Below are 27652 nucleotides of genomic sequence, written 5' to 3' on the forward strand. Positions count from 1 at the left end.
TGTCTAACCACTCCTGTGAAAAATTTTTTGCTAATCTACTATGAAGTTTTAGCCAATGTGTTTTACAGCTTTCCCAAAAGCAGAAACTCTCAGCCCTATGAGAAGAGCTTCAGTTTAGTCATGTCATCAGAAGTTTTGCTTTAAAATTACTTCAAATGGAAATGCATCCAAATCTGTGAAGTGGAACAAGAGCTCCTTTCACATGAGATCTCCATGGCTATCACAGGACTAGGCATGGTGTTCATATGACTGTGCCTGAAGCTAAATCATGAAACAATTGAGAACCAACTGAAGCGGCCCAGGTAGCACCGCTTCGGGTGCAGTGATTTAAAATGAGTTCTCCTGCTTCTGAAGCAGATGTACAAAAGTCTTTCTACCCTCTCACCACAAAGATCGGAAATATTAATTTGTCAATGTAATACTGAAAAACTCAAACTTTAAACTTGCCTCATGTCTCTTTCATTATAAGTGATACAAGAGTTCTGCCACTTTTATATTAATGATCCAAGTCACGTCTGGCATATTCTTACGAGACTCCCAATTTAAAAGGGCTTCAAAGTTTGACACAAGTTTGGCACTGGGGCTGAAGAAAAACATGGTTTGTTAAATTAAACATGAAAAAACATGAAAGAATTATGAAACTGTAACATCTTTGTTTAGTTGCTTCTCTGATGGTTTCCCAAAGTCAGATGTGTCTCAAGACTTGCAGAAGGCCAGTGACAATTATACTGTTGAATAAACACCCGTTCAGAGCCATCAATGTCATTGTTACTCATGAAACTAAAGATAGATATTTTGTATTTCCTCTCAAGTTCTTCAGCTGCAAGCATTAAAACTAGTTTTGTATTAAAGTCAAATGGCTTTGTTATCTTAACAGTAGTTTACCTTCATTTTGTTAAAGTAAGAATTTAATTTATATCTCTTTCAAGGCATTTTAATAAATTAGTGCCAGGTAACTTGTCTTCCTCTGCTGAAAACTAAACCAGATCAAGTAATGGATTGAGTCCTTTAGGCTTTGAATGTTTCTATCTTGTTTCATCTCTCCTTCTGGTGATGGTATTAACACAGGCAGAGCCCCAGGAAACTGATCATCTCATCCTGACTAAGCCTGTATGACTATGATGGAAGGACTAGTCAGATAAACCACCACAGCAGTCAAGGATAGGCTGAGACACATATTAAAGGACTCTGCACTGATTAACATAAATGCAGCTGCATATGTAGGAACATGTTAGCCACTGAATATATGGATACTAGACATTCTCTTACTTCAACCCAAGATACTGGTTACAAGGCAGACAAAAATCTATCTTTCCTCATGTTAAGTGACAACCTGTCTAGGCCATAAAGCCGCATCTTACAAGTCTATCAGGAAGTGAGATTTTTTGGTTCTTTTTTCGTTTGTCTGTTTTTAAAGAACCAGCTGAAGGACATCAGCACATCTTTAGAGCACTCAGACCAAATACTGCAAGATTACAGAAGATATGGCCAGAATAGTCCTGAAAAGGTCATCTTGTTTCAAGGCCCTGATGTTCAGTGTTGATGTCTGGACCCTAATTTTGATTCTTATTTAATGAGGTGTAAGCACAGGATATGATGCATGCCTCCTTCTGCATGTGCCTGCCACTGAAACCCAAGCCTGTGATACCTCCATAAACTATGTTTGGCAACTCCCATTTAATCCTTCCCATTTTCTCCAGGCAGTATCAACCATGCCATTTCAGACAGACATTTGTCTAACCTGTTCTTAAAGAACTACAATAGGAAATATGAAAAAGTACTTCAGAAATACATTTCAGAAGTCTTTATGTAATCAATTTTAAATCTACTTAGAGTTTACAGCAATAATCATTGCAATAAACATGAACTCAGACTACACAATGAAGGAGCACAGCACACACATATGGAGCCCTGCCTGGTGCATATCACCATTTACTCACTAATACAGTACTAGCCAAATGAAATATTTCTTCCTATATTTATGTCATCATCTGTTTCCCTTTTATTTTGTTTCCCCATCACACAATCCAGGTGCAATATGAAGCATATCTGATGTCAGGGTTCCACCTACTTGTCAGCCTTTATTACCCTATGACATAATCTTCAGTAACTTCTATTGCAATGACAACAGCTTTTCAGCCAATGGCTTGTTCCTCCTGGAGGTGGTAAAGTTAACTACGAAGCCAGCTCAGCTGGACTTGGGACAGATAAAAAGATATGTAACTGAAAACAGAGTCAATTGTACACTGTTTTAGCAAGGTTTTTGTGTACATGAAAAAATACTTAAACTGTTACTGCCAAGTGTTTATTTAAAATACAATCCTAAGGAAGAAAGTTAACTCCAGGAACAGTAAGAAAAGGCAGCCACCAAGTTCACACTTAAAACTAATTCTCATGGTGGCAAACCCTTTTTCATGGTTGCAAAAGTAGCAACCACGTATTGAACATTGACACGGCTAAAGGGAGAAGATTTTTATCCTGTTTCCAACTCCACACAAAAGCCCTTCTGCCACACACCTGCAGGTATGGAGCAGTACACTTCTACAGAAGTAAAACTTCCTGGTGTATAAAATAGCAGAACCCCAAATCCTTCTTCCTCTCTCCCACTTCTTTGTGACAGGGCACACTGCCTAAGAGTCACTAAGTGGGAAGATAAGTTATGCAGAACTGTAAGCAGAACAGCAGAAGAGCTGGTTCCTCTCTCTCTTCAGCTCTATCACAGAACGTATCATGTTAAAAGTCAGACAAGTGACTTCAAAGCAACAAAAAAGATCACAACTGTTACCTACAGGACTGAGAACTAGGCCCAGAACTATGAAATAATTTTATTTTTTCCCAAGTCACTCTAACAGAAGTCCAAAGGCAATAGCTTTCAAGATGTTTCTTTAGTAACACTTCTGAAGCGTAGGAAATAAAGGGGGCAAATTAGGACAATGGTGTAAGGAGATTCCTATTCAAATAGTAAGCTATTATTATTCATCAAGATACTACTGCAAATAAAAATTCCTACAGCAGCAAGCAGAAAGTCAAGGAAGGTCTGTTAATGCTTCAGGACAATCAAAACAGATGACACAGAATATAGAACTTAGCAGGTCTAAACTCTCCATTTTGCTATCAAATAACACAAACAACCTCCACAGAGAAAGGAAAGAAACACACCAAGCCAATAACTTGTTGTCCAAGAAAAACAGTGCCATATTCATGTTCCCTCCTTTTGTTTCAACCATACCACACCCATCAGATTATCTCTACATTTAAAACAAAATGGTTGCAACAGTCAAGCCTGAATAACACACATGATCATGGCATGCTTTAGGTATGCCAGACATTTTCACATATGCGCAGCATACCTGGCCTCAGCACACAACGAAAAGATGTCCTTTGCACTTCCAATGGAAGGACAGTCTTGGGTCTAACTGCACTTTGAAAAGCATCAGCAAGCTGTCCTGCAGCATGAGTACTAGTTTTTAGGCTGCAGAATGCTTGTCCCCTCAAGTTAATTTATCATGAGACAAAGAAATGGAGATGGCAGTGAAGTACACTACCAACCTGAGAATGTGCAGCTCCTGAAGAGCCACAGCACCACAATTAACGCCGTATTCTATTTCATTGTACTGTTACGGTTTCTACTCTGCTGCCCAAGGCCTGCTTTTTTCAAACTGACAAGTGCTGCCTGTGTTTAAGCCTGATTGATTTCTCCATGAGTCAGTCCAGGAAATATTTATCAGGCTCTTACTCTCTTAATAAAAACATTTTCTAAAAAAGCCTGTTAAGTGCAGCTTGTGTCATAACTAGTGATTAGGTTTTTACAGCAACAGTCCCCAGACATAGTCCCTAAAGCACTGTCAAACAAACTACACGCTCAACCAAGAGGATGAAGGCTCTGCTGGTCCAGAAGCTGGGAGGACACTGTTCAAACCACACTACTTGGAAACAAACTAACAAAGTACTGGTACAATCTGCAGACAACATTATTTGATCACTTATTGCCATAATGTACACAAATATTTGCACAGGGCTAATGTTTTTCAAATCAAGTTTTCGCTGTCAATATTGCCTTTGCCATCAGTATCATGATTCGTAAGATTTTTGGACAATTTAGAGGGTAAGCACAACCACAGAGATAAGCACAGAACACAGAGTCTGGAAATAGACTTATAAGAAGGCTTGTTCTGTTACAGATAATGCTGTCAATCCAATTTCCTACAGGAGTTTGGATGACAATGGGCTGGAGGAAATTATCCTACAGAGCTGCTTTCTATTGTATTGCTTTATAATCCTGCAGAAAACAATGCCTCACATGCTTATTTATGCTTAAGTATTTTTATTTCAATTTTTGTAGTAACATCCAAAGTCAGAGGAGATGTCACTGGACAGGATGCACCACCTGCAGCTTTTACACACTAACTCTGAGACCTTCAGTCTAGACAGCACATATTGCCATATTTTTTGCAATGCATTCTCGCTATTTTTTGTAAATACTCTTTATAACTGATCTGAAACGGTCAATCCACCTCCCGCTGCCGAGAAAACCCAGCGGGAAAGGAAGCAGAGCAGACAGTCCGCGGTTCCGCATGTGCTCTGCACAGCAGTGCCGCTTGTCTTCTGTGGACCTGCTGACTGGAAGACCAGCGCTTCGGGGAGTTATTGAAGAGTCCTCCAGGAAGAGCCACGCCGAGGAGAGGACGGGTGGGCACAAGCCACAGAGCCCTGCCACGGGCCGCCTTCACCGGCCGCACGGCGCTGCCCAGAGCGGCGGGTACCGGCTCCTCCGAGGCGCCGGAGGCCGTGTCAGCGGAGCGGCCCCGGCCTCCCGCCCTCCCAGAAACACGTCGCGACCTGAACTCGTCACCCGGTGTCACCCAACCCCTGAGACAGGAGCCCCCTCCCCACCACCACCACCCCGGGGCCTCCTCGCATGGGAACCGCAGGAGCCAGCCCCGGGCACCCCCGGCCCCGCTGCCGCAAGCACCCCGCCCCCGGGGGAGGCGGCCCGGCTGCCGCCGAGAGCAGGAAGTCCCCCCGCCTCCACGGAGGAAGCCCGGAGCCGCCGCCCGCCTCGGGAACGGGCCCCCGCCCTCCACCGGCTCCGCTCCCGCCTCAGCCCCCGGGCCCGGCGCCCGCCCTCACCTCCTCGGCCTGCTTGCGCAGCGCCTTCTCCCGCTCGTACTGCGTGAGGAGCTGCTCGTTGTCGTCCCGCAGCAGCTCCAGCTCCACGCTGGTCTCCTGGCTGTGGGCGCACACCGAGTCCAGGTTCTCCAAGACCGCCACCACCAGCGGCATCAGCTCGGCCACCACCTCCTCGTCGTAGCGCCCGATGAGCCGCTCGAACTCGCGGTAGATGGAGCCCGCCAGCCCCGACACCCGCTCCGACATCATGGCGGGGCCGGGGCCGCCGGGGTCCTCCTGGTACACCACGCCGTCCGCCAGCTCCATGGCTGCCGGCGAGCGCCTTCCCTCTCGGGGCCCGGCGGGGCGGCAGCAGCTCAGCGCGGCCCGGCGCCTGCTCCTGGCTCTGCGGCGGGGCCTGCCTGCAGCCCGGGCGAGCGGGGCGGGGGCGGAGAGCGGCCCTGGCGCGCGGCACTGACCTCACCCGCCGCGCCGGGGCGGGGCCGCCGCGTCACGGGGGGGCGGGGCCTGGCGGGGCGGGACGGGGCGGGGCGGTGGGTGCGGAGGTAGCGGGTGCGGTGGCAGGTGCGGAGGTGGCAGGTGCGGAGGTGGCGGGTGCCCGCCCTTCCTCGCCCCGGGTGTCCGCGACACGTTGGGGGATACCGGAGCAGAAGCCGAGGCGCCCGGTAGTGGTGGCGGAGGCTGCGGGGCCCTCGGGCAGGGTACTCGCTTCCAGGAAGAGGTTGAGGCCGTGGCGGAGAGCCGGCCGGGGGGCTGCGGAGCTGGAGAAGGCTGAGCTCCGGCGCCCAGGCCTGCGGGGACCCACCGGCCCGCGGACGCGGCCTCCGGCGGGGCAGGAGCCCGGGGGGGACTGCGCAGTAAATCTTCATCGCTTTGAACGGGAGATTTAAGGAAATGCTGACAGTTCAGATGAAAGCGGTATTGTTTATTTCTTGCTCCCGCAGAGGCAAGCTCCTCAAGCGGAGTTCTCCTGGCAGTGATTTGGAAATGATCCCTATGAAAGTACTTCTTTTTAAATCCATATTTCTCTTTAGCACTTGTCCACTCAGAAAAACTTACCCTTTGTGTCTGCTGCCTGCCACAGATCACAATCTTGAGGCAGGAGGGAAGCTGCCTTTCAGAATCTCTCTCTCCCTTTAGGTCATACGTTGTCTCCCACCCACCTCAGTCTGAGGCGCTGAAGTGGTGGTTATTGACGTGTGGGTTTTTTTTACTGAGCTTGAATAAATCTTGTAGGAAGACTGCAAACAGCCACAGCTGAGAGGCAGCTCCCTTCTGCTCTCAGGCCAAGGTTGGCAGGCTGTGTGTAACTGCAGGGGACTTTCAACCTAGGCCTCGCCACATTATTCATGTGTAACACTGCATAATGTGAGGGCAGCTCTAAACAACTGCAGGTTATTGTGAGGATAAAAATACCAGTCATCTTGAATTACAGCAGAGTTCACTTTTTCTATGCAGAGTCTGATGGTTTTTGCCATCATATGTGGCTAAATGCACAAATACATTAGCTCAGAAGATGTTCCTTCTGACAGATGACAAAAATGGGTCAAGGTGTCTGCTGACAGCCTTTAAGGGAAGGGTCCCTCAGGGTAGGCTATTTTTATCCTGTTTCTATTAGCAGAATTGATGGATGTAGTTTGCTTGCACAGCTGGAGTGAGTCCATGACTGAACAGGCAGGCTGTGGCCACTGGAGTTGCAGTCAGACTGCAGAGGACAGGTAGAAGAGAGCCATTTGTGCTTCTGCTTGATTTCTAGTCCCCTGGGGGTTTCTAACATGGATAAAAGAAGTATGTAAAAAGACAACAGAAAAATTACCTGGGAGCCAAATTTTAAGTGGTGTAAAAATGTATCTTATTTACAGTCTTTCCATTGTGATCACATATTGTGATGTGCCCCTTGCAGTCAGTGTGAGACTAGAAACTCAAGGATGGATTAAAAACAGAACAACATATGGAATTATATCCTAGTTGCTTGCCAGGAGATTAAGGGACCTTGATGACCTGTCAATTTAGTAAACTAATCAAGCCTGTGAAGCAGCACAAAGAAACCTGGTAGCATCATTGTCTTTGTAGCTTGTAGGCAGTGGCTGGCTGTGGTAACTACTCAAGTAAAATGCCATTCATACTCTTGGGGAAGGAACTGCCTGAAAAATAAATTAGTTTTCTAGGTAATAAGAGAAATTATATTCCCTATCCCTAGAAATAACAGTTTATTTGAAAGTAAATTGATTTGCAATTTACCAGGGAAGAAAATTAGCCCTTGAATCAGTGTGGGGTCAGAAGAGTTTAACTGGGACTTGACCCAGAGGAAGAAAGTCTTGTAAAAGCTTAATTCTGTGGTGCTGCATATCTTAAAGTGCAACAGAAATTAGGCTAAAACCAGATGAATGTTAGCAATACTTAGCTTAGTGGGGAGCAGTATAGCCAGGAGCAAAAATCCATGTGGGGCTTACAAGCCTGGTTATAAGAAGCGGGAGGTGCACATCACGAAACACAAGTCCCCATGGGAGCTCCCCAAATGTTCTGAATGCTACAGGGAAAGGCTGTTAGCTGAGGTCATTATAAAGCTGTGGCCAACATGACAAATCTAGGAGGTGTGTTTTAAGTTCTCCTGGAGTTTGGAGACTTTGACAGTCTTTTGCCTTAGGTCTGTGTTAAAAATCTCTGCTGGGTTTAAGTAATGGCTAAACGACTTGAGCTCAGTAATTATACTTCAGTCATTGAAGACTTTGCTGGTCTTCCTCTCCCCATGATCAGTCAATTTTTAGGAAATGATTTGTCTAAACTGATGACTTCTTTGCATTGTAGGTAAAAGTGTAATTTTCAATGTAATCTGGTAATTTTGGTAGAATTTTCAACTAGCTGAAAATCTGCTCATTTATACATTAAAAATAACAAGGAAATGTGCTTCTGTGGTGGTTCATGGCTATATAATGCACAATGTGCTCTGCTAATCATGGATTAATCTCAAAAGTGACAAAGATGACCCTTATTTAATGAGGTTAAAAGACTTGGCAAAGATCACCCAGCACTATGGTAAAGCTGCAGACAGTGCTTGCCCACCTTATGGCAAGGGCTAAGCTGTAATCATTAAATGACAGTTTTAGCAAGGCTATAAATAGATGTCCTTTTGCTGCTTTTATGTGAGTATTTTTCTAAACATCCTGTTTCTAGAGACCTTTTTAAAATTAAGTACTATTTTGACTTAATGCGGAAGGGCTACAGCATTAGAGTTTATTTTAGTGGTATGAAACATCTTTAATGTGTTTTGAAACAACAGAGTATAGTGGATTGACATTATTAGGAGAATACGCAGAAATTCTAAGTCCAAAATAAGTTAGAGGGGGACTTGCTAGAATGTACAGTGCTGTGTTTTTTTAAGAAAACATCTTTCATTAAATCAGACACCTTGGAAAAATTAGTACATCATAGTATGATCATACCTGGGAAAAAAAAAAAAGACCTTTGGATACTAGTGAGCAGGTTGTTTGAGCAGGTGTTTATGTCAGATTCTCCTACCAGAACTAGAAGTCAGACATGGATGTGTGACAAGATTGTAGCGAAGAAATGGGGTCCTAAGGCAGGAAAATCATGCTATCAAAAAGCTGAGCTTACTCCTGTTCAGCAGCAGCTGCTGAGTCCTGCCCAGAGGGAAGTGAAATCCAAGTTATTTTGGCTTCAAGAAGAGCCAGGGAATAGAACCCAGGAAGTTCATCCCAGTTTCAGAAACAAAGGCAGGACAGGCACGGATTTCCTCTCAGCAGGACGTGTTGCAGATGCAAGGACTCGGGAGTCCAGGTGTTTTATCTTCACGTTTCTCAAAGGAAATAAAAAGAGGAAACTTGAAGATGACAGAACGAGGCGGGAGGTCGGGCGAGCAGGCCGGGGCCGCCAGCGGGGGATGGAAAGGGAGCAGGGACCCAAATCCCATTAGCGGATGAGGAGTGAGGGTGCGGGCTGACTCTGCCGGAGGGGTCCCGGGGCGGGGGAGCCCCAACACGGCGGGGGTGACCCCGGCGGGGGGGACTGGGACGGAGGCACCCGCGGGCGGCAGCGCCGGGCCCGGCGCCCCCTGCAGGCGGGAGGCCGCCGCGCCGTCGCCATGGCAACCGGGCGCCCCGCGGGGGCGGCTCGGGGCTAAGCCGCGGCTTGGCCGGGGCGGCCGCGGCCACGGGCCCGCAGAGCCAGCGGGACCGCCAGCAGGTGAGGGGGAAACGGGGCTGCTGTGGGAGCTGCGGGCTGGGCGAGGGGGTCTCCTGGCACCGGGGACTCCCCGGCTGCGCGGGGCGGAGGGAAGGGCCTCCCTGCGCCCGCCCGCCTCACCGCACCGCGGGCAGGGGCTGAACCCGGTTCAGCGCTTTTCTCTTGTTTCCGGAGCGACGGCGGCTCTGCATCCCGCGGTGCCCGGTGACGTGCTCCCCGGGAGGGCTGCCCTGGCGTGTGGGGCGTGTGTGCGGCCGTACCTACCCGTACACACAGACACCGGCACGCACAGACACGCGCTTGCAGCAAAACAACCTTACAAAACAAAACAAAACAAAAAGCAACAAACCCGCGGTAATATTGGTTTACAGGTGAAAATTATGCATATGGGTTTATTCAGCCTACTTCACCCTAAATTGCAGGGAGCAGCCTCCCGTGCTGCACTTTGAGGTGTGTCTGTGACAGTCTTTACCCTCCGTTCCACTTAGAGCTTTTCTGCTTTTAGTATTTGCTTATTGTTTCCATTTGTGGCACCCTGTTTTAAACTTGGTGCTGTATTGCGCTTGTGAAAACCCACAGACGGTGATTGATTCATCAGATCAGATCATGAGTTGATGACCTTCAGATGTGATTTAATTATAATAACAGCTGACACTGCACGCGATGCAGAGCTGTGATTGCACTTGCCTGTCAGTCCTGGAATAAGGACTTTCATCCCCCCTCCTCAGGACAATGGCCTCCATCTCGGAGCGCACCTTCATCGCCATCAAGCCCGACGGAGTCCAGCGGGGACTGGTGGGAGAGATCATCAAGAGGTTTGAACAGAAGGGATTCAAACTGGTGGCCATGAAATTTATACACGTAAGCTTTCCTCACTTTGTGGATCTCTCCTTTTTCACCTGAAGTGCAGCCTTAAAATAAGAGTGGCAGGCTGTACTGACAGCTCTAGTCTCCAGAACGATTAAACCTGAACTTTTGAGAAGTCTTTGAATATTTTGGAAAAGTTCCAGTTCCCAGCTCTGGCTAAATGCTTTAGACATGTTAATCATGTTAATTTTAGTAACTTGAAGTCCTTGGTCTGAAGAGAATTTTTCTTCTAGGTATATCCTATACCTAAGAAACATCTCTGAATATCTTCAAGAAATAACAGGTCACATAAGCTGTCTATGCTAGCGAAAGATGCTTTTCTAAGTTCAGCTGTGGTTAAAGCAAACAGTCTAAATTCATATCAAACGAAAGTACTTCTAGGAAGATGCTAGAAATGCTGAATTTTCAAGTGCGTGCAAGTTTCGGGATTAATAGTGCTCTGTGGTTAATCTATGTGATTTCAGTATGCTCTTAAGTTCTTACAGTAAGCTTTTGTTGGTTGGTTGGCTTTTTAATGCAGGCCTCTGAGGACCTTCTGAGGGAACACTACATTGACCTGAAGGACCGGCCGTTCTATGACGGCCTGGTGCAGTACATGCACTCGGGACCTGTTGTAGCTATGGTGAGTTCTTAGAAGTGAAGCTTGGCTAAGAAAAATGTACTGTTTAATTGGCTTACCTGCAGTAAGACTGTGCTCCCTATTGAATTCTAGTTCACTTTTCAAAGGATTTTAAAACCTAGATTGAAATACTGTAATTGGGAAGATGTACTGTTAACCCTGTTTTCTTTATTTTTTCATAATCTTTCTCTCCTTTGAGTCACTATGTTAAGAAAGAGGGTAGGAGTAAAGGGACCTTCAGAAACACTAAACCTGCACAAAACCCTACTCTGAAACGCCATGTATTAAGCATGCTGCAAAATGATGGTGGAATATTTTTACTATACTCCTAAACTATAATAACGTTGAAAAGATTTTTCAGTCTAACTTCATTAGAAGGGATTTTCTCTGTTTTTCCTTGATAGTGTATCTGCCATATAGTTGAGCTGGAGGTCTAGATCTTCAGTGAGCAGACAGCTTTGTAAGGCTGTTAACCAGATGGAGATTGACAACTGTTCTCTTCCCATCCTTCATGAGGAGAGGTATTGTGCGGAAGGGCACAGATGCTTCAAGAATCTGACAGAAAAATTGGAGATAAAATATGTCTTGCTACTAGCAATAATCAGATGGTGATTTGTGCCATGATGTGCAGCACTGAGTAATTCTGGAAGGTATGATTAACTCTTGCTACCTTATCTACTGCTAAGATTTAATAACCTCAATGGATTTTATTTTTTGTAAGGTGTGGGAAGGCCTTAATGTGATTAAGACTGGAAGAGTGATGCTGGGGGAAACTAATCCATTTGATTCAAAGCCTGGCACTATTCGTGGTGACTTCTGCATTCAAGTTGGAAGGTATATTTTAAAACTATTGATATAATCTAAAGACACCAAATGTCCAGTGGCATGTCATGATACGTGTAGGAACTGTGTTCCATTCTTCTCTATCTGATGCATGGAGTTGCCATTTCCTATTCCTATGCAATTTTATCTAAAGATGGAAGTCAAGTTGTGGTCTTCCCCACTGACAAAATGATGAGCAAAGCAGGGGCTGTGTACTCTGTGCCTATTACTACTTTACATTTACTACAACTTCTCTACATAACAGGAACCACTTCAAAAAAGGAAGGTTGCTTTGCTTTGAGTTTGAGGATTATATTACTTCTGTATCCACCTCTTCTTTTCCTAGGAACATCATTCATGGAAGTGATTCTGTAGAAAGTGCTGAGACGGAGATCAATTTGTGGTTCACTCCTGAAGAACTGGTTGATTACAGAAGCTGTGCTCATGAATGGATCTATGGCTAAAACTGAGCCTATACCTTTTAATATCCTTCCTGTCTATTAACACCTGCTAGTCTCTAGCTATTTCCCATCATGTGAACTGATAGAAACCTGTCTCAGAGATCTGTGAGATTGCTCTGTTGTGGATAATAAACATAGCCAGTGTTTGCTGCTGCTTTGGTTAAAAAGCTGTCAAGCTAGAGATGGAATTGTACTTAAAAAAAGCTGCTCCTGAGGGTGAGAGGTATGAGACTAAAGTAAACCATTAATTGTTAATGATACAGAATACATATATTTTCCTGAAAAACTCTGTAGTAAAAGAGGATATTTTGGTAAATAGAAAAAAAACCCACAACGGTAAAACTTATTTGGTGAATAAATTTGCAAATGACTTAGTGTCAATGATTAATTTTGTTAAAATGTTAGGGGAGAGCTGGTGGTATGCAAGTAAATCGACAGTGTGCCCAAATGTTGAGGACTGAAGGTGACATCAAGTGAATCCCCCTGCCCGAAAGGGCTGCAGAAAAAGGCTGATGTCTGTGCAGCAGATGCTGTGCCTGCACACAGAGCCCATTGAAATGGGACCTTTCCTCGAGATTGACACCATTTCAACTTGCCTTTCCCCCCCCCCAGGATTTATTTAGCATTTTAAGGAAGGGTTAATAGGCCAGGCTTTTTGAAATGCCCTTTTATGTGAAAAGAAGATTAATGTGAGGATGGACAAGGGAAATCTACCTTCAGCCACTTGTCTGCAGCAGCCCGGAGCTGCACGGAGCAACTGTGGTGTTTGCTTCCCTGGCTGAACAGCTGGTAATGTAACTGTGTTCTCTGTTGTGGTCTGTCCTTACTAGATGGAATTACAAATCAAGCTGTTCTTGGATAAGATATTTCAGAAGTGACTTTAGGATCATTTTAAAAATTTATTTAATCATGTAGAGAAATACAGTCCTAGTAATGCTCAGTGTGTTTCAGTAGAGTTGTCTGTTCTATCTGAGAAAACTTTCAGCCTCTTGCAGAGATTTTTAGCAAGAAATACTCCCTAGCTCCACTGGAGGAGGAACAAGAAATGTGTTTGGGTCAATATTATGTATTGACCTGCAACATTTCATCTATTAAAAACAGGGGTTTCATGACATTTAGTTGCTCAAAATCCTAGATTTTTTTCCTCTAGGGAGTTCTTCTTTTAAATAATAAACTGTGCATTGAATTCTGAATTCAATGCTTATGATACTTTATGAAGATATCTAACTCCTAAACAGAGACGGTGCAAAATAAAACAGTATTTGCTGTTTCAGAAGTGGGGAAAAAAAAGGGCTTTCTCATGATGTTGGCTTTTGTTGTCTCAGGACTGATTAACGAATATAAGGAAAGAGAACAAATTCCCTAACTACCAAACTTAGGTGAGGTTGTTAGCTTCTCTTCTGAAAATATTCAGTTATAGAAGACAAATAATTAAAGGTTGTTAGAGAAAAGGGAATATATGACAAACCTGTGCATGTGATGAGTAGTCTCCTGGTGCTGTTTTTGCTTGAAGGACTACTTGAAGTTTATTTTTCTTGATTTGCTTGCTACAAAACAGAGAAATTTGGGTTATCTGGAGGTGTGGGTGTTGTCAGAAAGCTACTGATTAGTATTTCTTATGTGTTGAGACTGAGAAGAGGTGAAGTCTGGCATCTCTCTGAAGAAACTCAGTACTGGACATCTGAGATGTCTGACTGAGCACGTTCAGTTTCCCTTTTCTAAGTGACCCACCACGAGGAGACTGCAGAAATACTGCAAAGGCTGTTTCTGTGGCATGAAGAGTTGCAGTGATGGTTTATCACTTGCTCCGGAAGATAACACGTGTTTTGTAAATTAGCAAAGTACCAAGTAGTAAACATAATAAACAAGTATTTTCTCTTCCTAATTCTCGTTGTGAAGGAATTGTGGAGTTTTACACCTGCGTTTTGACACTCTGCATATTCATCAAAAGCCGCGTTCCCCGCGCTTACAGACGGTAAGCGGCCCCGCAGCTCTTCTCTGGGAGCGATGTCCTCTCACGCAGCTGGGAGTGACGACTGGGCTGCTCGAGTTAACCCCCCGCTGTTGCAACTGAAAACGAATGACCCTCCAAGGCGGCTTTGGCGGAGGGGAGGGCGGCAGGTGCGGCCGCAGCGGGGCCAGCAGCGCCGGGCGGGCTGCCAGGGAGCGGCGGCAGCTGGGCCGGGCGCTGCGGGAGCGGAACCGCAACCGCCCGCCGGCCGAACCGGCCCCGCCGCAGCCCGGGCTGGCCAAGCGAGCCCCCAGCCCCCCCCGGCCCGCCCCCAAGCGCCGCAAGGCGGGCGGCTCCTCCTCTGCGCAGGGCGGGGGATCTGGCGGCCGCCCGCCTCCTCCTCCTCCTCCTCTTCCTTCGGCGGCTGCGGTGCGGGTGGCAGCGGCGGCGGGGGAGCCGGCGAGGTGAGGCGGCGGCCGGGTCCCCGCGGCGTTCGGTCCGCTCGGTGAGGCCGAGGGGCTGCGGGCCGCGCTACGGGCGGTCGCCTGATGGCGGAGCGGCCGCTCCGTCCCCGGGCGCCTGCGGGCCTGGCCTCGGCCGGCGGGGCGGGCGGGGAGCGGGGGCCCGGGAGCGGGGGGCCGGGAGCGGGGCACCGGGAGCGGGGCCCGGCGGGCTGAGCGCGGCAGGACCCCGCGCCGCTGGGCCCGGGGGAAGAACAGGCCAGCCCGGTGCCACGTGGGCCCGGGCGGGGCGGCCGCCATGGCGGGGCGGGCAGCGGCTGCCGCCGACCTTGAGGCGCGGCCGGGGGGCGGCGGGGCCCGGGCTCAGCCCTGCCCGCCCCTCTGCCCCCAGCGCCATGCCTTCCAACTCCGAGCGCACCTTCATCGCCATCAAGCCCGATGGGGTCCAGCGGGGGCTGGTGGGAAAGATCATCAAGCGGTTCGAGCAGAAGGGCTTCCGGCTGGTGGGCATGAAGTTCGTGCAGGTAAAGCTCCGCGCCCGGGGAACCGGCCCTGCCCTAAAGGCTTCCCCCTCACCTGCTGGAATAGGTACTTCCGTAAAGAGATCTTCCTGCCTGGCTTTTCCGGCATCAGAACGGGAATGGGATGCTGAGTTGGCGCGCCAGCGGGAAGCACTGCATCTCACGGCAGGCCCGGCCTTGTCAAGCCCAAACCTTGCATCTCTGCCGTTTCCCAAAGAAACAAAACTTGCTCAGATGGCTTAATTGCAGACTAATTGATTGAGCCGAAATGACCTTGACCGAAAGGTTGTATCAAGTCACATCATCCAGACATAACGCGTTCAGCTGGTAGCAGGGGACTGCCATAATGCTGAGCAGTGACTGACAGCTCCTAACGCTGACACAAAGACAGTTGGTGCATTGTGAGCTCCTTTGATTCTGCGTTGGGAACTGTCACTGAAACCCACAGCAGCATTGCAGGAACTGCTAGTAATATCAGAGTCCAGTCACCAGTGCTGTAGTTTGACACTTGTAACACCTTTTGTGGTATATTTTGACAGTGCTACTTAATGTTACATCTGTCCTTTTAAAGGCCTCTGAAGACCTTCTCAAACAACATTACATTGACCTGAAAGACCGACCTTTCTTTCCTCATTTGGTTAAGTACATGAGCTCTGGACCTGTTGTGGCCATGGTGAGTGAGTGGCTTGCTTTTCCTTTAAGCCTATCTGGAGTGTCTTTGTTTCACGCTAAATTATTTACAGAAACACTTCTTCAGACCACCCATTTCTGATAGTGGCAAAAGAAAACCAAAATTAAGACAATCAGGAAATTATTAACAAGAAGAAAAGTGTGCACATATAAAATGCATATTAAAATGCTTAGCATTGATTAAGCAAAAATCCTGAAAGCCAGTCTACTGCATCAAATAATCTTTTGTTTTGGGCTAAAAAGGTCTGAGGCTTGGTCAAATACCCCTTTTACTAGAGTGATTTCTAAGGACTTCCAGTGTATGTACTGTTGTGGTTTTTTTTTCCCCTTGGTCTTTACATGCCTAAGAAACAATCTGGGCCAGGTTAATTTTTGTGGTGGAAGAGCCCTTGTTTCTTTACAAAGTGTAAGTTACTATTCAAGACTAATGTGGTATTTTGTGTAAGCATGAATTAATAGGATTTGTTTCTCTTTTTCTCCTTAAGGTATGGGAAGGACTCAATGTGGTTAAAACTGGGAGAGTAATGCTAGGGGAGACAAACCCTGCAGACTCTAAGCCTGGTACTATCCGTGGTGACTTCTGTATTCAAGTAGGAAGGTTTGTGCCCAGCCTTTATATCAGTAGAGATTAAAAACCTCAATGTTGCTAGTCTTTTACTCTAAGTCAAAGTTGGTAGATAATGCTAGTCTGGTGGTATTTTATTTGCAGGTCACAATCCATAACTGCTACCTAAAAAAATGGTTTGGTGCAAAACTTGACTTTTTTTGACACCCAGCTCCTCATCAGAGCTTCATGTAAGACCAGGCAGAATCAGTGGTTGTTGTAGTCAAGTAGCCCTAGTCCCCCTGCTCGGCTTAATTAGCTCCTACAGTAGGGTATTTGAACACCTCACCTGGAGTAGTCATGCAGCTCTAGATGCTTCATCCAAATTTTTGCATAGAGAATTACTGTATTGCTGCGAGTGTTTTTATATGAAACAAGGTCCGTCTCTTTCCCCAGGAACATCATCCATGGCAGTGACTCCGTGGAAAGCGCGCAGAAGGAGATCAACCTGTGGTTCAAACCTGCTGAGCTCATTGACTTCAAGTCTTGTGCACATGATTGGATCTATGAGTGAAATGAGTTTCCACAAGGATTTGTGCCTTCTAAACATATCATCTCATTCCAGCTATTGACCTGGGAGCAATTATCACCACGGTTATCTTAGTCATTTTTCAGCACTGTTAAATAAATGGATGATATGAAGTAATTGCTTGTGGTGCATTCCCTTCACTTGGGTATTCAGTATTTTCTTCTTGTAGAAGGAATGGTTAACACAAATGTCCCTGGACCAGTATATCAAAAAAAAAAAGAATTGGGTGGCTTCTTTTCATTACAAAGTTGCTTTGCAGGCCACTGAAACATACTCCAGCGGCTGTGCCAAGGCAACTTGCAGAGGGACAGCTGAGGGGATGCTGAGCCTCCTTCCCAGGTAGCAGACCTGAACTAGAATGAGCATGTGGCGCTACCCCGGACAGAATTTCTCTCCCTACACAACTATTAATACCAACTGAAATACAAGGCCAAGTGCTCTTCTTATCTAATGCCATCATCTCATATTACTTTGTGCTTGGAGGCTCTCATGCTTTATTGGTGCTCAGTAACATACCCAGTTACTTAAAACATTAATGGCTTCACAGACCGTGGGTAGTTTAGTTGGCATTTTCTTAAGGAAGGAACAAGCTGGAATCAATTTAAGCATGTGCCTTTTAAACAAAACAACCACTCTTCAGGAAAAAAAAAGGCTTTTTATAATTTTTATTTTGTGTAAAAAAAGGCAAATTTAGTGAATTATTTTCATCTTGTACACAAAGTTATAATTTTAATGCTTTTCACATCCATGCTGGAAATCTGCAGTCTCGTAAAAATGAAAGTAACATTAATTTCTCCAAAAGCATTTTTTCACTTGGTTATGTACATTGCATGAGAAAGCTTTAAATACTCTCTCATCAACCACACAAATTACCAAGAAAATAAAAGATTAAATTTGTACAGATATTGATCTTATATATCAAATACATACAGAAATGATGTAAAAACCCTATTTGTTTAATTCTGATTCCCACCCCAACGTTTTTCCCAGGAGCCAAAGCTGATGCCTTTCTTGTATAAACGGCTGTGGCTTTGTTTTAAATACGAAAATTAAAAGGAAGAAAAATTCAGTTTAAATCACAGTTTTTTAAAATCCCTTCCCCATAAAGGATTGTTACCAAATATATTAGCACCATCGTACAAATATTGACAGGAGAGGGTATTCACATCACATAAAACAACAACAATAAAAAAAACAAACAAACACTGAAACCCGTGTTAGTATCCGTAGAACAAGGAATTGATAACTGCTTTAGCTTCCCTCAGATGCAGCAAGGAAAAGGTTAAAGAGCTGTATTTAACATAAAATCAAAGAACAGCAGAAAGATTTTTAGCAAGAAGAGGAGTAGCTGCAAAGTAAAGTACGGAACTTGTGCTACCCTACGGTTGTAAAACCTGCTATGCCAAATTCTGAAATGAGCTTGACCCCACTGAAGATGTCAGATGTCCAACACTTTGCTGCTCTTTTAGTCAAGTAACATGGCTTAGTGTGGAGAGGTAAAAAGACCTAGAGCCACGTTCTAACAAAAGTTTCACAAAGGCAGTGAAGCCTATACGAAGGATACCACGGTCAGCAGAAAACACCCACTCTTTGAGGAGACCATTCTGTAAATGCCTGGTGGAATTTTGCTCCTTAAAGTCTCCTAAGCAAATGACTTCACTTAGTTCTTCATGTGGTTTGCTTAGCACAGATTTCACTGTACTTAAAAATAGACCTAAGTTGTGCAATAGTCAATTCAGAAACACAAAAGAGATTTCACCCACTGGTCTCAGCACACAGCTCCTGCGGAAGCCACACGAGTAGCTGGAGAATGCAAGTCAACTCATGTAGTTTAGTGTTTAATGCATAAAATACCTATTTTTAAAGAACATTATAAACACTGAGACTTCAAATCTGAGTCTTGCATTTCTCCAGCACAGGATGTGTGTTCAACCTAAGCCACTGATTTTCCCTCTTGACTTTCAAAAGACTGTAACTCAGAAGTCAGGTAAGAGCCTGGGCCATACACAAAAGCCCAAGGTTTAGCGACTTGGCAATATACCTTGCTCATTACCAGCCTCATTTTTCACATTATGAAACACAAATGAATGCAACAATTTTTCTACTGTAGTCAGAAACTACTGATGAGAGAAGCAATAAAGATTGCGCTGACCTGGTTTTGGATGACTGGGACAATCTGCAAGTTGTGGCATTAAAAAAAAAAAGTCAACAGTGATATACTTACCAACCAAAATCAATGCTTGCAGAGCTGGAAATTACAGCAGGTTAAGTGAAGAACACAAGGAAAAGTAATCAAAGCTCAAATGGTCTCTAATACTACACCTCCAATCCAGGCTGTTCAAAATAAGTGTCACGGGTGGGTCAGAATCTGAGAGGTTATTTGATGTCTACCAAGTCTGACAGAGTCTTTTTTGTGGCTGTTTTAGAGAGCTAAAATGTCTTTACCACCTGAAGTTACAGATATTTATAATCTGATAACCAGATTCTGTCAACATAAGAAGCTGTTGGTAAAAAGGGGTCATTATTTAAGAAAATGTCACCAGTAAGGGAGAAAAGAATTCCAGACATTCCTACACTATACAGGACATTTTTTACTTCCAGTAGTAAATACAAAACTTTACATAGTTAACCCCTCTTGCATAGAATGAGGTAAACCTGTGCATATTACCAATACTATGTACCCAAAGATAGAGCAAGATTTCAGAAAATAATCAAATTGCTGGTTTTCAACTTTCTATGCACTATTTTTTTTTTTTTAGCTCAAACAACAATATACAAAAATTGTCTCCTAGGGCTCTGTGGGTTGATATCCTTATAACATTTCTTAGGCTGTAGGAACACAGATGTTACTAATTTTAATTTTTTTAAGCCCTAATTCATGGTCAGATGATCACTGTACTGCTCTGAAGGGGACTGGCTAAGACCCAGAAGCACTTATAGAACATACGCAGTTAATTCCTGAGAGTTTAGTTAATGAACCTTACTGGTAAAAGCTAAAGCTCTTGATGCACATTTTTCCAGTCACAGCTCTGCAGAGCTGACGAACCGTTTTACTAATCAACTCCATGAATGACATAACTTACAAAAATGTACAAAGTTTAAAAATATGGAAAGATAAAATCCAAATTACTAAGATGCTAAAATACTTCCTGTTTTACTGGTAAGTCATTTTCACCTTTTTACATGACTTCTGCCTTTAAAAAAATCTGGACAGTTAAGCAGGTGAGGCCAAAAGGATATTTGGAGACACAAGGATTCCGGGCAATAAGCAAATCCAGTTTATGAATCAGATAGTAGACAGTACATGATTTACACTGTTCTCAAGTCTCAACTTCCATATTACACTATTGCAGCATGAAAAGAATATTGCAGGCTGTGCAGAACTGAATTCCTCTTTTTTAAATTCACAACGTATGGCTCCTTTTAGCTCACCTGAAACCATGTGGAACATTGGTTTTGAATGTTCAAAAGTAAATATTTAAGATGGCAAGGAAACATCTAGGTCTTTCTGAAGGGAAAGAAAAATCAGAAGACTACTTAGAAGTCTCTTCCTACTACCAAGGGAGGCCTGAGTTACTGTCCACCTAAGTCTCTTCTTCAGTCTAAATTGACAGCTACAACTAATCTTCCAAATGAGGGAATATTCTGAAGTTCCAGTTTGGCATAGGGCTCTGTAAACGTTTGCTGAAGAATTCCAAGACTACAGACATTCACGTACAGACAAGAGCTTCATAGTCCCAATCCAATGCCCACTGCAGTCAATGGAGACAAGGCTACTGATACCAATGGGCACTCAATCAGACCCCAAGGAACCTTTTTTTTTGTGGGTTTTTTTTTTTAAATCTTATATAAAAAGTATTTTAAGCTAAATAAAAACATCTTGAAAAGTTAAAATCCTCCTCAGGTGATGGCTCCATTGCAACTGGGGCTACTCACTGAGTAGAGCTTTACAGGACTATCTTCCACATACAATTTCTGCCTCTAAATTACGGCTCAAATGCCTTATTTTCACAATAACAAAACAAAACAGAGGAGTGACCAGTGCAGTTCACAAGAGTCAACGTCTCCCAACTAGTACCAAAAAGGTTCATTTGTTATGACAGTTCATTTGTATTTGCAACTATATCTTCCTCCCACCACTTCCCACAATCATGCTATAGTTAAACTTTAATCTTACCAAAAAATTAGAATTTCAGTTCTTGTTAACAATGAACAATAAATCTGAACTTGAAAATATTACAAAATTCTTTCAAAAGCTTCAAATACAACACAAAAGTGTCCATTTTTGTTTTTAATAAATTGAAAAATCTTTTTCACTAAAATAGTTTCCCCGCCCTTCCAAAAAATTCTGAACTGAGTCTAACTCATCTACAGTTAGCAAAGTGCCCCAGGTACAGTCACCTGAACTGTACCATCAAAGTGGGAACAAAATCAGTCAGTCTTGGAGAAAGGCTCTTTTCCTATCACCAATACTCTGCTCCTCACTTTTCTGAGCTGCCTTATGGTTCTTGTTTGATGTAGTAACTGGCAGATCCATTGCTTTCCTGATCAGATGCTCCTTGAAGGAAGCTGTACTCTTCTCCATCTAGCAACTCCTCCTTCAGCTGCAATGAAGTCACTAAAAATAAAAGTTGAACATTAAAGATCTGTAAAACTAGAAGTACTACTTTGCCTTAAACTTACTTATTATTTATATTGGCAACAGATCCCAGATTTCTTCTTTTCTTATATTCTGTATTTTAGTGAGTTGTGTTTTAATATTCAATATTCCACAGAGAGCAGATGCTTTCTGACCATAAATTTAACCTTAAGTTATGCTCCATAATTAACATATTTGAACTTTACTTAGCCCAATTACTGCAAAACATCCATGTGAGACACAGAAAAACACTGACAAAGATTTCCCAAGACATCATTAAAATTTTAAGATCCCAGAAGATCCTTTTCATTCAAACAAAGCATCTTTCTTGTAGTGTTAAATGCTCTCTCTTTTGTAAAAAGAAAATAGAAATGAGATCTGAGAGAAAACAAGATGTTATGAATAGCAATAAAGTCAATTACTTTTCCAGTTTCATTAATGAACAGTGATAATTATCAATATGAGCACAATGAACACTGAAAATATAATATGCAAAGACTTTCATTAAAGGTGCAGTACTCACATAAAAGGGTTGATTATACAATAATAAATTATTCTCTATGACCAAATGAATGAGTATTAAAGCTTTGAGCTACTGAATGCAGAGTTTATATGCATATCAATGTATCCTGAAATGCAGAAATATGCAGAAAAAGGAAAAATAACCTTTATAACCTGTTGCTGTGAGTAGCCTTACGATAAGTTACAAACAATTAGATTATTCTTTTATTATTTTTCTATGTCATCTCCCATGTTTAAACAAACTCTTGTGCTAAATAAAAACCTTAACACTTGCAATGAGAAATTAAGAGGTAACACAGTAACTATCCAGCAAATGCAACCTTATCTTCCTGGCTTTGAATAAAAAACAAGCAGCAATGATGGAGCTGCTGGCTGAGAATGGGAGAAACCAATCAGAAGGACCAAGGCATAATTCAGTCCATCTGGTATTTTGCATGCACACAGAACACATGACAGCTACAAAAATTCTTAATAAAAGTAGAAAACTAAAAATAAAACTGTAAAATAAGCATATATTTACAATTCAAATGCTAGTGAATGGGTTTACTGTCAACATGACAAGCTGCTTGCACAGAAACATAATAAGCCTAAGAAAAAATACCATCTTTATTGCAGACTAGGCCAGGTAGGATGCTACTTAACTTCTGCCCCCATTTTGGACAGTTTTCCCATTTAAAATAAGCCAATGACATAGTAAAGGGTTTAAGAAAATGATCTCATTTATTACTTTGGTGTTCACACCAAAACAAATGTTTAAGGCTTTCCCAACAGTATCAAATGGTGCTTACAAGAAGCCCAGGAAACATCTGTATTATGATCAGCCTCTACATGCTTTTGTGCTTTCTTTTTCAGGGTAACAAGGTGGTATTAAATTTTTCTGTCTTCATGACTACACTTGTGCTCAGGAACTACCTGTAAGTCACAGTGACATAAGGGGAAATTAACATTATGTTGCCCACTGCAGATTTTAAAGAAAGGGGACAAAAAAACAACAGCTGTATTCCCAGCTCCAAATTTACTTGTTTTTATGGATTAAGAAATTGTCCTAAAATAAGATCTCTTATATTCTCCTACCATACTCTTTTTTTTTGGTGAGAAATAAAAACATCATGGCTGATGGAATGCTTGTTAAGTTATTGCAATTCAGTGCTAAGTGACTGTTAGCTCAGCTGGTTATACAAGTAAGTGTCTGTAGTCTTACAGAGCTCACTGTGTGATCAGTTCTACTTCACACTGAACACATGCTACTTGCTTCTCAGTGGACTCAGCAAGGAGATAAAATACTGCAGTAGAAATCTGCACCATTATACTCAGCAGAATGACTCAGACTGGAGAGTTCTGCAAGCACATATGAGAAAAAGGTGGAAGTAACACCTCTCTGTGCTAAAAATAATCTAGCTTAATGAAGATAAAGTTTCTTTTTAACCAGCTGTGGTTACATTACCATGAAAGCATTACTGCTGCATTATACAGTTATATGACTGAAATCCTTATCAAAATAAGACTATTTATTTTTATTTACAAATGGTGAAAAATAAAAGGCTACAGAAAACATTTTCTTAGTATTATTTCCTGTGACTCAGCACTTCTGTTGCCATAACCTATTAAGAATAAATTTGTAGGACGCAGCCAACTCTAACTTCTCATGACCTTGTTCTTTAATCTCCTTCTGATGATTAACAGATTTCTTAGTATTGAGTAAAAAACAGCCCAGAACAGAAGCCTACATTTACTTCAGGTTAGTGAGAAATTAAGAACCAATTCCACTAGAACAAATCTCCTTCCTATGGCAAGAGATGAAGGGAATTTTCTTTCCAGTGCTTGTGTCACACTATAAGAGACAGATCAATAAACTTTTGCAGAGGTATTAGGTGTGATGAAGTAAGGAGCAGGATGGTGTAGCATAGCCTGCTAAGCAAAATATGCTCAGACAGTCCAGAATCATCCAAGAACAGGTCCTACACAAAGTTAATTAAGGACAAGGCCATCTTTTCCTAGCTTAAGGCAACAGCAGTCACAACTTTCTCCAGATATTAGCAAACCAGCAGTTTTCTGTACCTAAATTCTATTTAAAAAACACTGCTGCAAGATTCTGAACGAGATCTGAATTTCAGTGTTTAGTTCCCCAAACAGCAGAAAGGAGACAGTGCAAGGCCTGAGGTTGCAAGAACTTGCACCAAAGACAAAAAAACAGACAGTTATTCTGGTTGAAACTGAATTATTTAAAAATAGATCAGCATCTGTCTCCAGTACCCTGCTCTAGGCTTTATGTAAGAGTTTTCTTAGGGACAGTTACTTCACACTACACAACTCAACCTAGCAATGGGTCCACTTAAGCAGACTTTACAATGAGCCAGAGACTCACCTAGAGGGCTTTCCCCTCACCACTGAAGGCCTGATTTTTATGAAATCTTTCCCTTTGCCAATACTTTCCTCCCATTTCTATTCCTTTATCTAGGATCAGTGGCCAAAGGCACATGATAGGCCTTAGAAATCCACACTGCCTTTTGGAAATCTGACAATAGAATTGCCAGTAATAGTGAAGTCACCGAACTGACTGATGGTTAGGAAGATAAGCCTGCCCAGAAGTTACAGACTACATAAGGATTCATCATCTGGAAACACACTTGAGCAGCAAAGCAGCTACACATCACCAACACAGAACAGCATAGTTTGGATTCCAAGAGCCTCTATGTTTCAAAGTGAGTTTTTAATAGAGAAGGGAAAACTATCAGGGATCATGCCTTATTTTAGCTTTATACTTGGATGAACTCAAGTCTCTGAGCAACAAATTCCCTGGAAACACAACTGAAGTCAAGATGATACAGATTTAACTGGTAAGAAAGGCCTGGTGTTCCTGCTTAGAAGAGTATTTAACATAATAAAAACTCTCCTAATGTCACATTGAGGACTGTTAAAGATTGTTAGTCAAGTTTGCAGACTAATAAATTCCAGCATCAACAGAACTGCTGATTGGATTGTCTGCCAGGCTGTCCTACCAGGACATATGTCTGCAGTGTAAAACACTGGCCCTTGCTTCAGCTCTCCACTGGTTCCAAGAAAACACCAAGAGAATGAGTCAGCATCATGATTTGATACTCCAAATGTAATATACATATATAGGCTGCCTGGAACTAGACCATCTACTTCTATCAAGACAATCTATTTTTTCTTATGTGGCAGAAAAAAACCTCCCCCTCCAGATGTATTTGGTTCTTTAAAATAACAAAGACACTGTAAAATTTTGAGTTAAATGTAATTTAAAAATGTGTAGCACTTAAGACTAAAGGCCCATCCTATGTTCTTATCTCCTGCACATAGATTTCTTGTACAATAGCTCTCATGTTGCTACTGCTCCTGGCTCAAGATGTAACTGCCTTACAAAATTGTCAAGTTACTGAGAAAATAGATAGTCAATGTATTATTTAATTAAAACAATGTCTGAATACTAAAAAATGGTTAAAGTTGTCCACCTACAATTCATATAGATCATTAGCAACACCAACCCTGTTGCAAGTTCTAAGAAATGATTATTGTGAACAAAAAGGTTCCTTTTATGGCATACTGCACCTTTAAGCACGACACCTGGTTACACACAAACATTTCCAAATAGAAAAAGGAATTAGGGAGAGACCACAAACTTTTTGAACAGTAGAGAAAGTGCAAACAATACTTTGTCACCCACTTTTCTTATGTCCTTTGTACTGTTGCGATTTAGCTTTTTTCTTCTGCTTTGATGAACTTGACTGGCTATCTCTTGATGCTGCAAAAAATTAAGAACTCAAAATTAGTGTTTTGGAGAAACACTTTTGAATGTGTCAAAGCTGCTACACAGTTACAGAGTATCTCCTCAGGGACTGAACAAAAGCAGAATATCTTCAGTGTGGGAAAACTCTCCCATTAAGTTACTAACAGTTGTCAAAATGCATTTATGAAATATTACTGTATAACTTGACTTGAGAAGACAAATTTTGATGCACCAAATGAAATACAAGCTTCTTACATAAGTGCTCCTGCACACAAATAACTATGCACGTGAGTTCTATCAAATTCAGTGTGTAAAGCATATGATATTTGCAATCTTAAAGCAACATGAATTCACAGTAGTATTATCCAAAACTGACTAGTAACAAGTTTTTTTCCTTAGATCAAATAAACATCTTCTGGCATTAAATGCAGTCAGTAGCCACAGAAACACCCAAAAGTACTTCAAAAGTCAAGGTGGAAGAGATTAGGACTATGTACACGTCTAGATACTAGCAAAAATTACTTCTGTTTTTGCTATACCTGGTGACCTGACTTGCAAAGGACAAAGTTAGGAATATCACCTCCCGTGAGCAAGGACCAGAAAGGAACTGTTACATTATATACAAACCAGGAACTCACATTGTGGCGCTGGAGGCTGTAGTTGATACCCAGTTAGCTGACACCATCCCACTGGGTAGAGGTCTGGGGACTCACAATCCACCCACTGATCATATTCATCTTCCCACCCATCAAAGTGTATCCTCAGAAGCCGATGGATAATGCGAGTTACTGTGGCCACACAGACCAGGCGAGGTTCCATCAGATCAACAGCCTCCAGTTTCATTCCAACATGAAACCCGTGGTTTGGAACTTCCTGGGAAAGCAAAGACAAACAAGGGAAACATCAGTAAACAAGCTAATTAAGATGGCTTAAGCACAGCATTGAGGCAAATATTTCAGTCAACTTAATGTACGAAAATACTAAATATAAATGGATGAAGTTTCCTCTCTCTGTTTTTCCTTAGCATTTCAAATATATTGAAGCTTAACCTACTCAAATGTCTCTTTTGCCTTTAAAAATATATATTTATTGAAACAGGTCAATTCCATGGACTGTGCAGACAGAAATTTAAAAATAATACTAATTCCAGTTTAAATACCCATGTATAATGTTTATTACCTTATTGAAGAGCTTTACAGGTGCTGCTATTGAGTCAGTTTCCCTGAGGTAGTCAAACCATTTAAAAGGGAGTTTTGCATAACCTGTGAATTTTAAACAACATTTTCATACATCAGCTGCAAACTTCATGCATAAGAACACAACAAAAATACCATATTGGCACTGTGTTACAGCTAAAAAGACAATAAAGAAGCAAAACATTAACATCAGAAACTTCCACTCTCTGAGCTTTGGTCTAAGGAACAAGACAGGACCCTGGACACTGCCCGTGTGTAACAAGGATGATGAGTAAACCTCTGGATAACACAGAAAGTGTCATTTCATGTTAAGATTAATTGCTCTTACTTGAAGCTTTCTGTCCACGTACATCCTTGATCTCTACAATGCTGCCCACAGATAACCCAGAACTGATCATGCAATTAAGCACATCCAGTATCTTTCCTGGGGGGAAAGAGCTCCACCATTGAAACACTTGAATTGTTAGGAACAGAGTGGTATGAACAAGCATGGATATTTTAAAACTTAAATAAGGCTAAAAATAGCACTAATAGGGAAAATTACAGGAATGTTTTCCCTCCAATCTTAAAAGCTATTATGAAGGGAAGAAAATAATCACTCAGATATATCTTCCTCTTGTTCATCTACTGAGTATGCATAAAACGTGCAGGACTGTTTTCCCACTTTGGGCAACTTCTACAACTGCTTA

General features: G+C 42.9%; 4 protein-coding genes across 21 annotated transcripts in view; 2 read left to right on the forward strand and 2 right to left on the reverse strand.

Annotated features, from left to right (window-relative positions):
* SPAG9 (sperm associated antigen 9) overlaps nt 1–5579 on the reverse strand; it is a 61451-nt gene extending 55872 nt beyond the window's left edge. For 3 of the 4 annotated variants that reach the window (XM_051634628.1, XM_051634626.1, XM_051634627.1), the window contains exon 1: nt 5131–5578. In XM_051634628.1, coding sequence (XP_051490588.1) covers nt 5131–5436 — 306 coding nt within the window. In that variant the 5' untranslated portion in view covers nt 5437–5578. Of the gene's footprint in view, nt 1–5130 lie in introns of all 4 variants that reach the window. The other variant, XM_051634625.1, reaches the window with a different exon arrangement.
* Nucleotides 5580–5846: 267 nt separating this feature from the next.
* On the forward strand, nt 5847–12472 carry LOC127391805 (nucleoside diphosphate kinase A-like). 4 transcript variants are annotated; one of them, XM_051634953.1, is made up of 5 exons: nt 5851–8928; nt 10062–10194; nt 10721–10822; nt 11541–11653; nt 11988–12472. In XM_051634953.1, exons 1-5 carry the CDS (start codon nt 8564–8566, stop codon nt 12103–12105), a joined length of 831 nt encoding a protein of 276 aa, XP_051490913.1. In that variant the 5' UTR covers nt 5851–8563; the 3' UTR covers nt 12106–12472. The 4 variants fall into 4 exon arrangements, with proteins under 4 accessions (XP_051490914.1, XP_051490913.1, XP_051490915.1 ...); XM_051634955.1 differs by lacking the exon at nt 5851–8928 and adding an exon at nt 8936–8998; XM_051634956.1 differs by lacking the exon at nt 5851–8928 and adding an exon at nt 9211–9333.
* A 1808-nt stretch (nt 12473–14280) lies between these two features.
* LOC127391807 (nucleoside diphosphate kinase) lies at nt 14281–16975 on the forward strand. Its single transcript, XM_051634959.1, has 5 exons — nt 14281–14517; nt 14906–15038; nt 15607–15708; nt 16211–16323; nt 16726–16975. Exons 2-5 carry the CDS (start codon nt 14910–14912, stop codon nt 16841–16843), a joined length of 462 nt encoding a protein of 153 aa, XP_051490919.1. The 5' UTR covers nt 14281–14517; nt 14906–14909; the 3' UTR covers nt 16844–16975.
* A 518-nt stretch (nt 16976–17493) lies between these two features.
* The window catches only part of MBTD1 (mbt domain containing 1), a 32670-nt gene continuing 22511 nt past the window's right edge, over nt 17494–27652 (reverse strand). For all 12 annotated transcript variants that reach the window (XM_051634938.1, XM_051634937.1, XM_051634936.1 and 9 more), the window contains 4 exons: nt 26947–27029; nt 26406–26640; nt 25705–25782; nt 17494–21476 (listed from right to left, as the gene is read on the reverse strand). In XM_051634938.1, coding sequence (XP_051490898.1) covers nt 21358–21476; nt 25705–25782; nt 26406–26640; nt 26947–27029 — 515 coding nt within the window. In that variant the 3' untranslated portion in view covers nt 17494–21357. The remainder of the gene's footprint in view (nt 21477–25704; nt 25783–26405; nt 26641–26946; nt 27030–27652) is intronic.

The sequence above is a fragment of the Apus apus genome, chromosome 17 (genome assembly GCF_020740795.1).
Source record: "Apus apus isolate bApuApu2 chromosome 17, bApuApu2.pri.cur, whole genome shotgun sequence".
In the NCBI taxonomy this organism is placed as follows: domain Eukaryota; kingdom Metazoa; phylum Chordata; class Aves; order Apodiformes; family Apodidae; genus Apus; species Apus apus.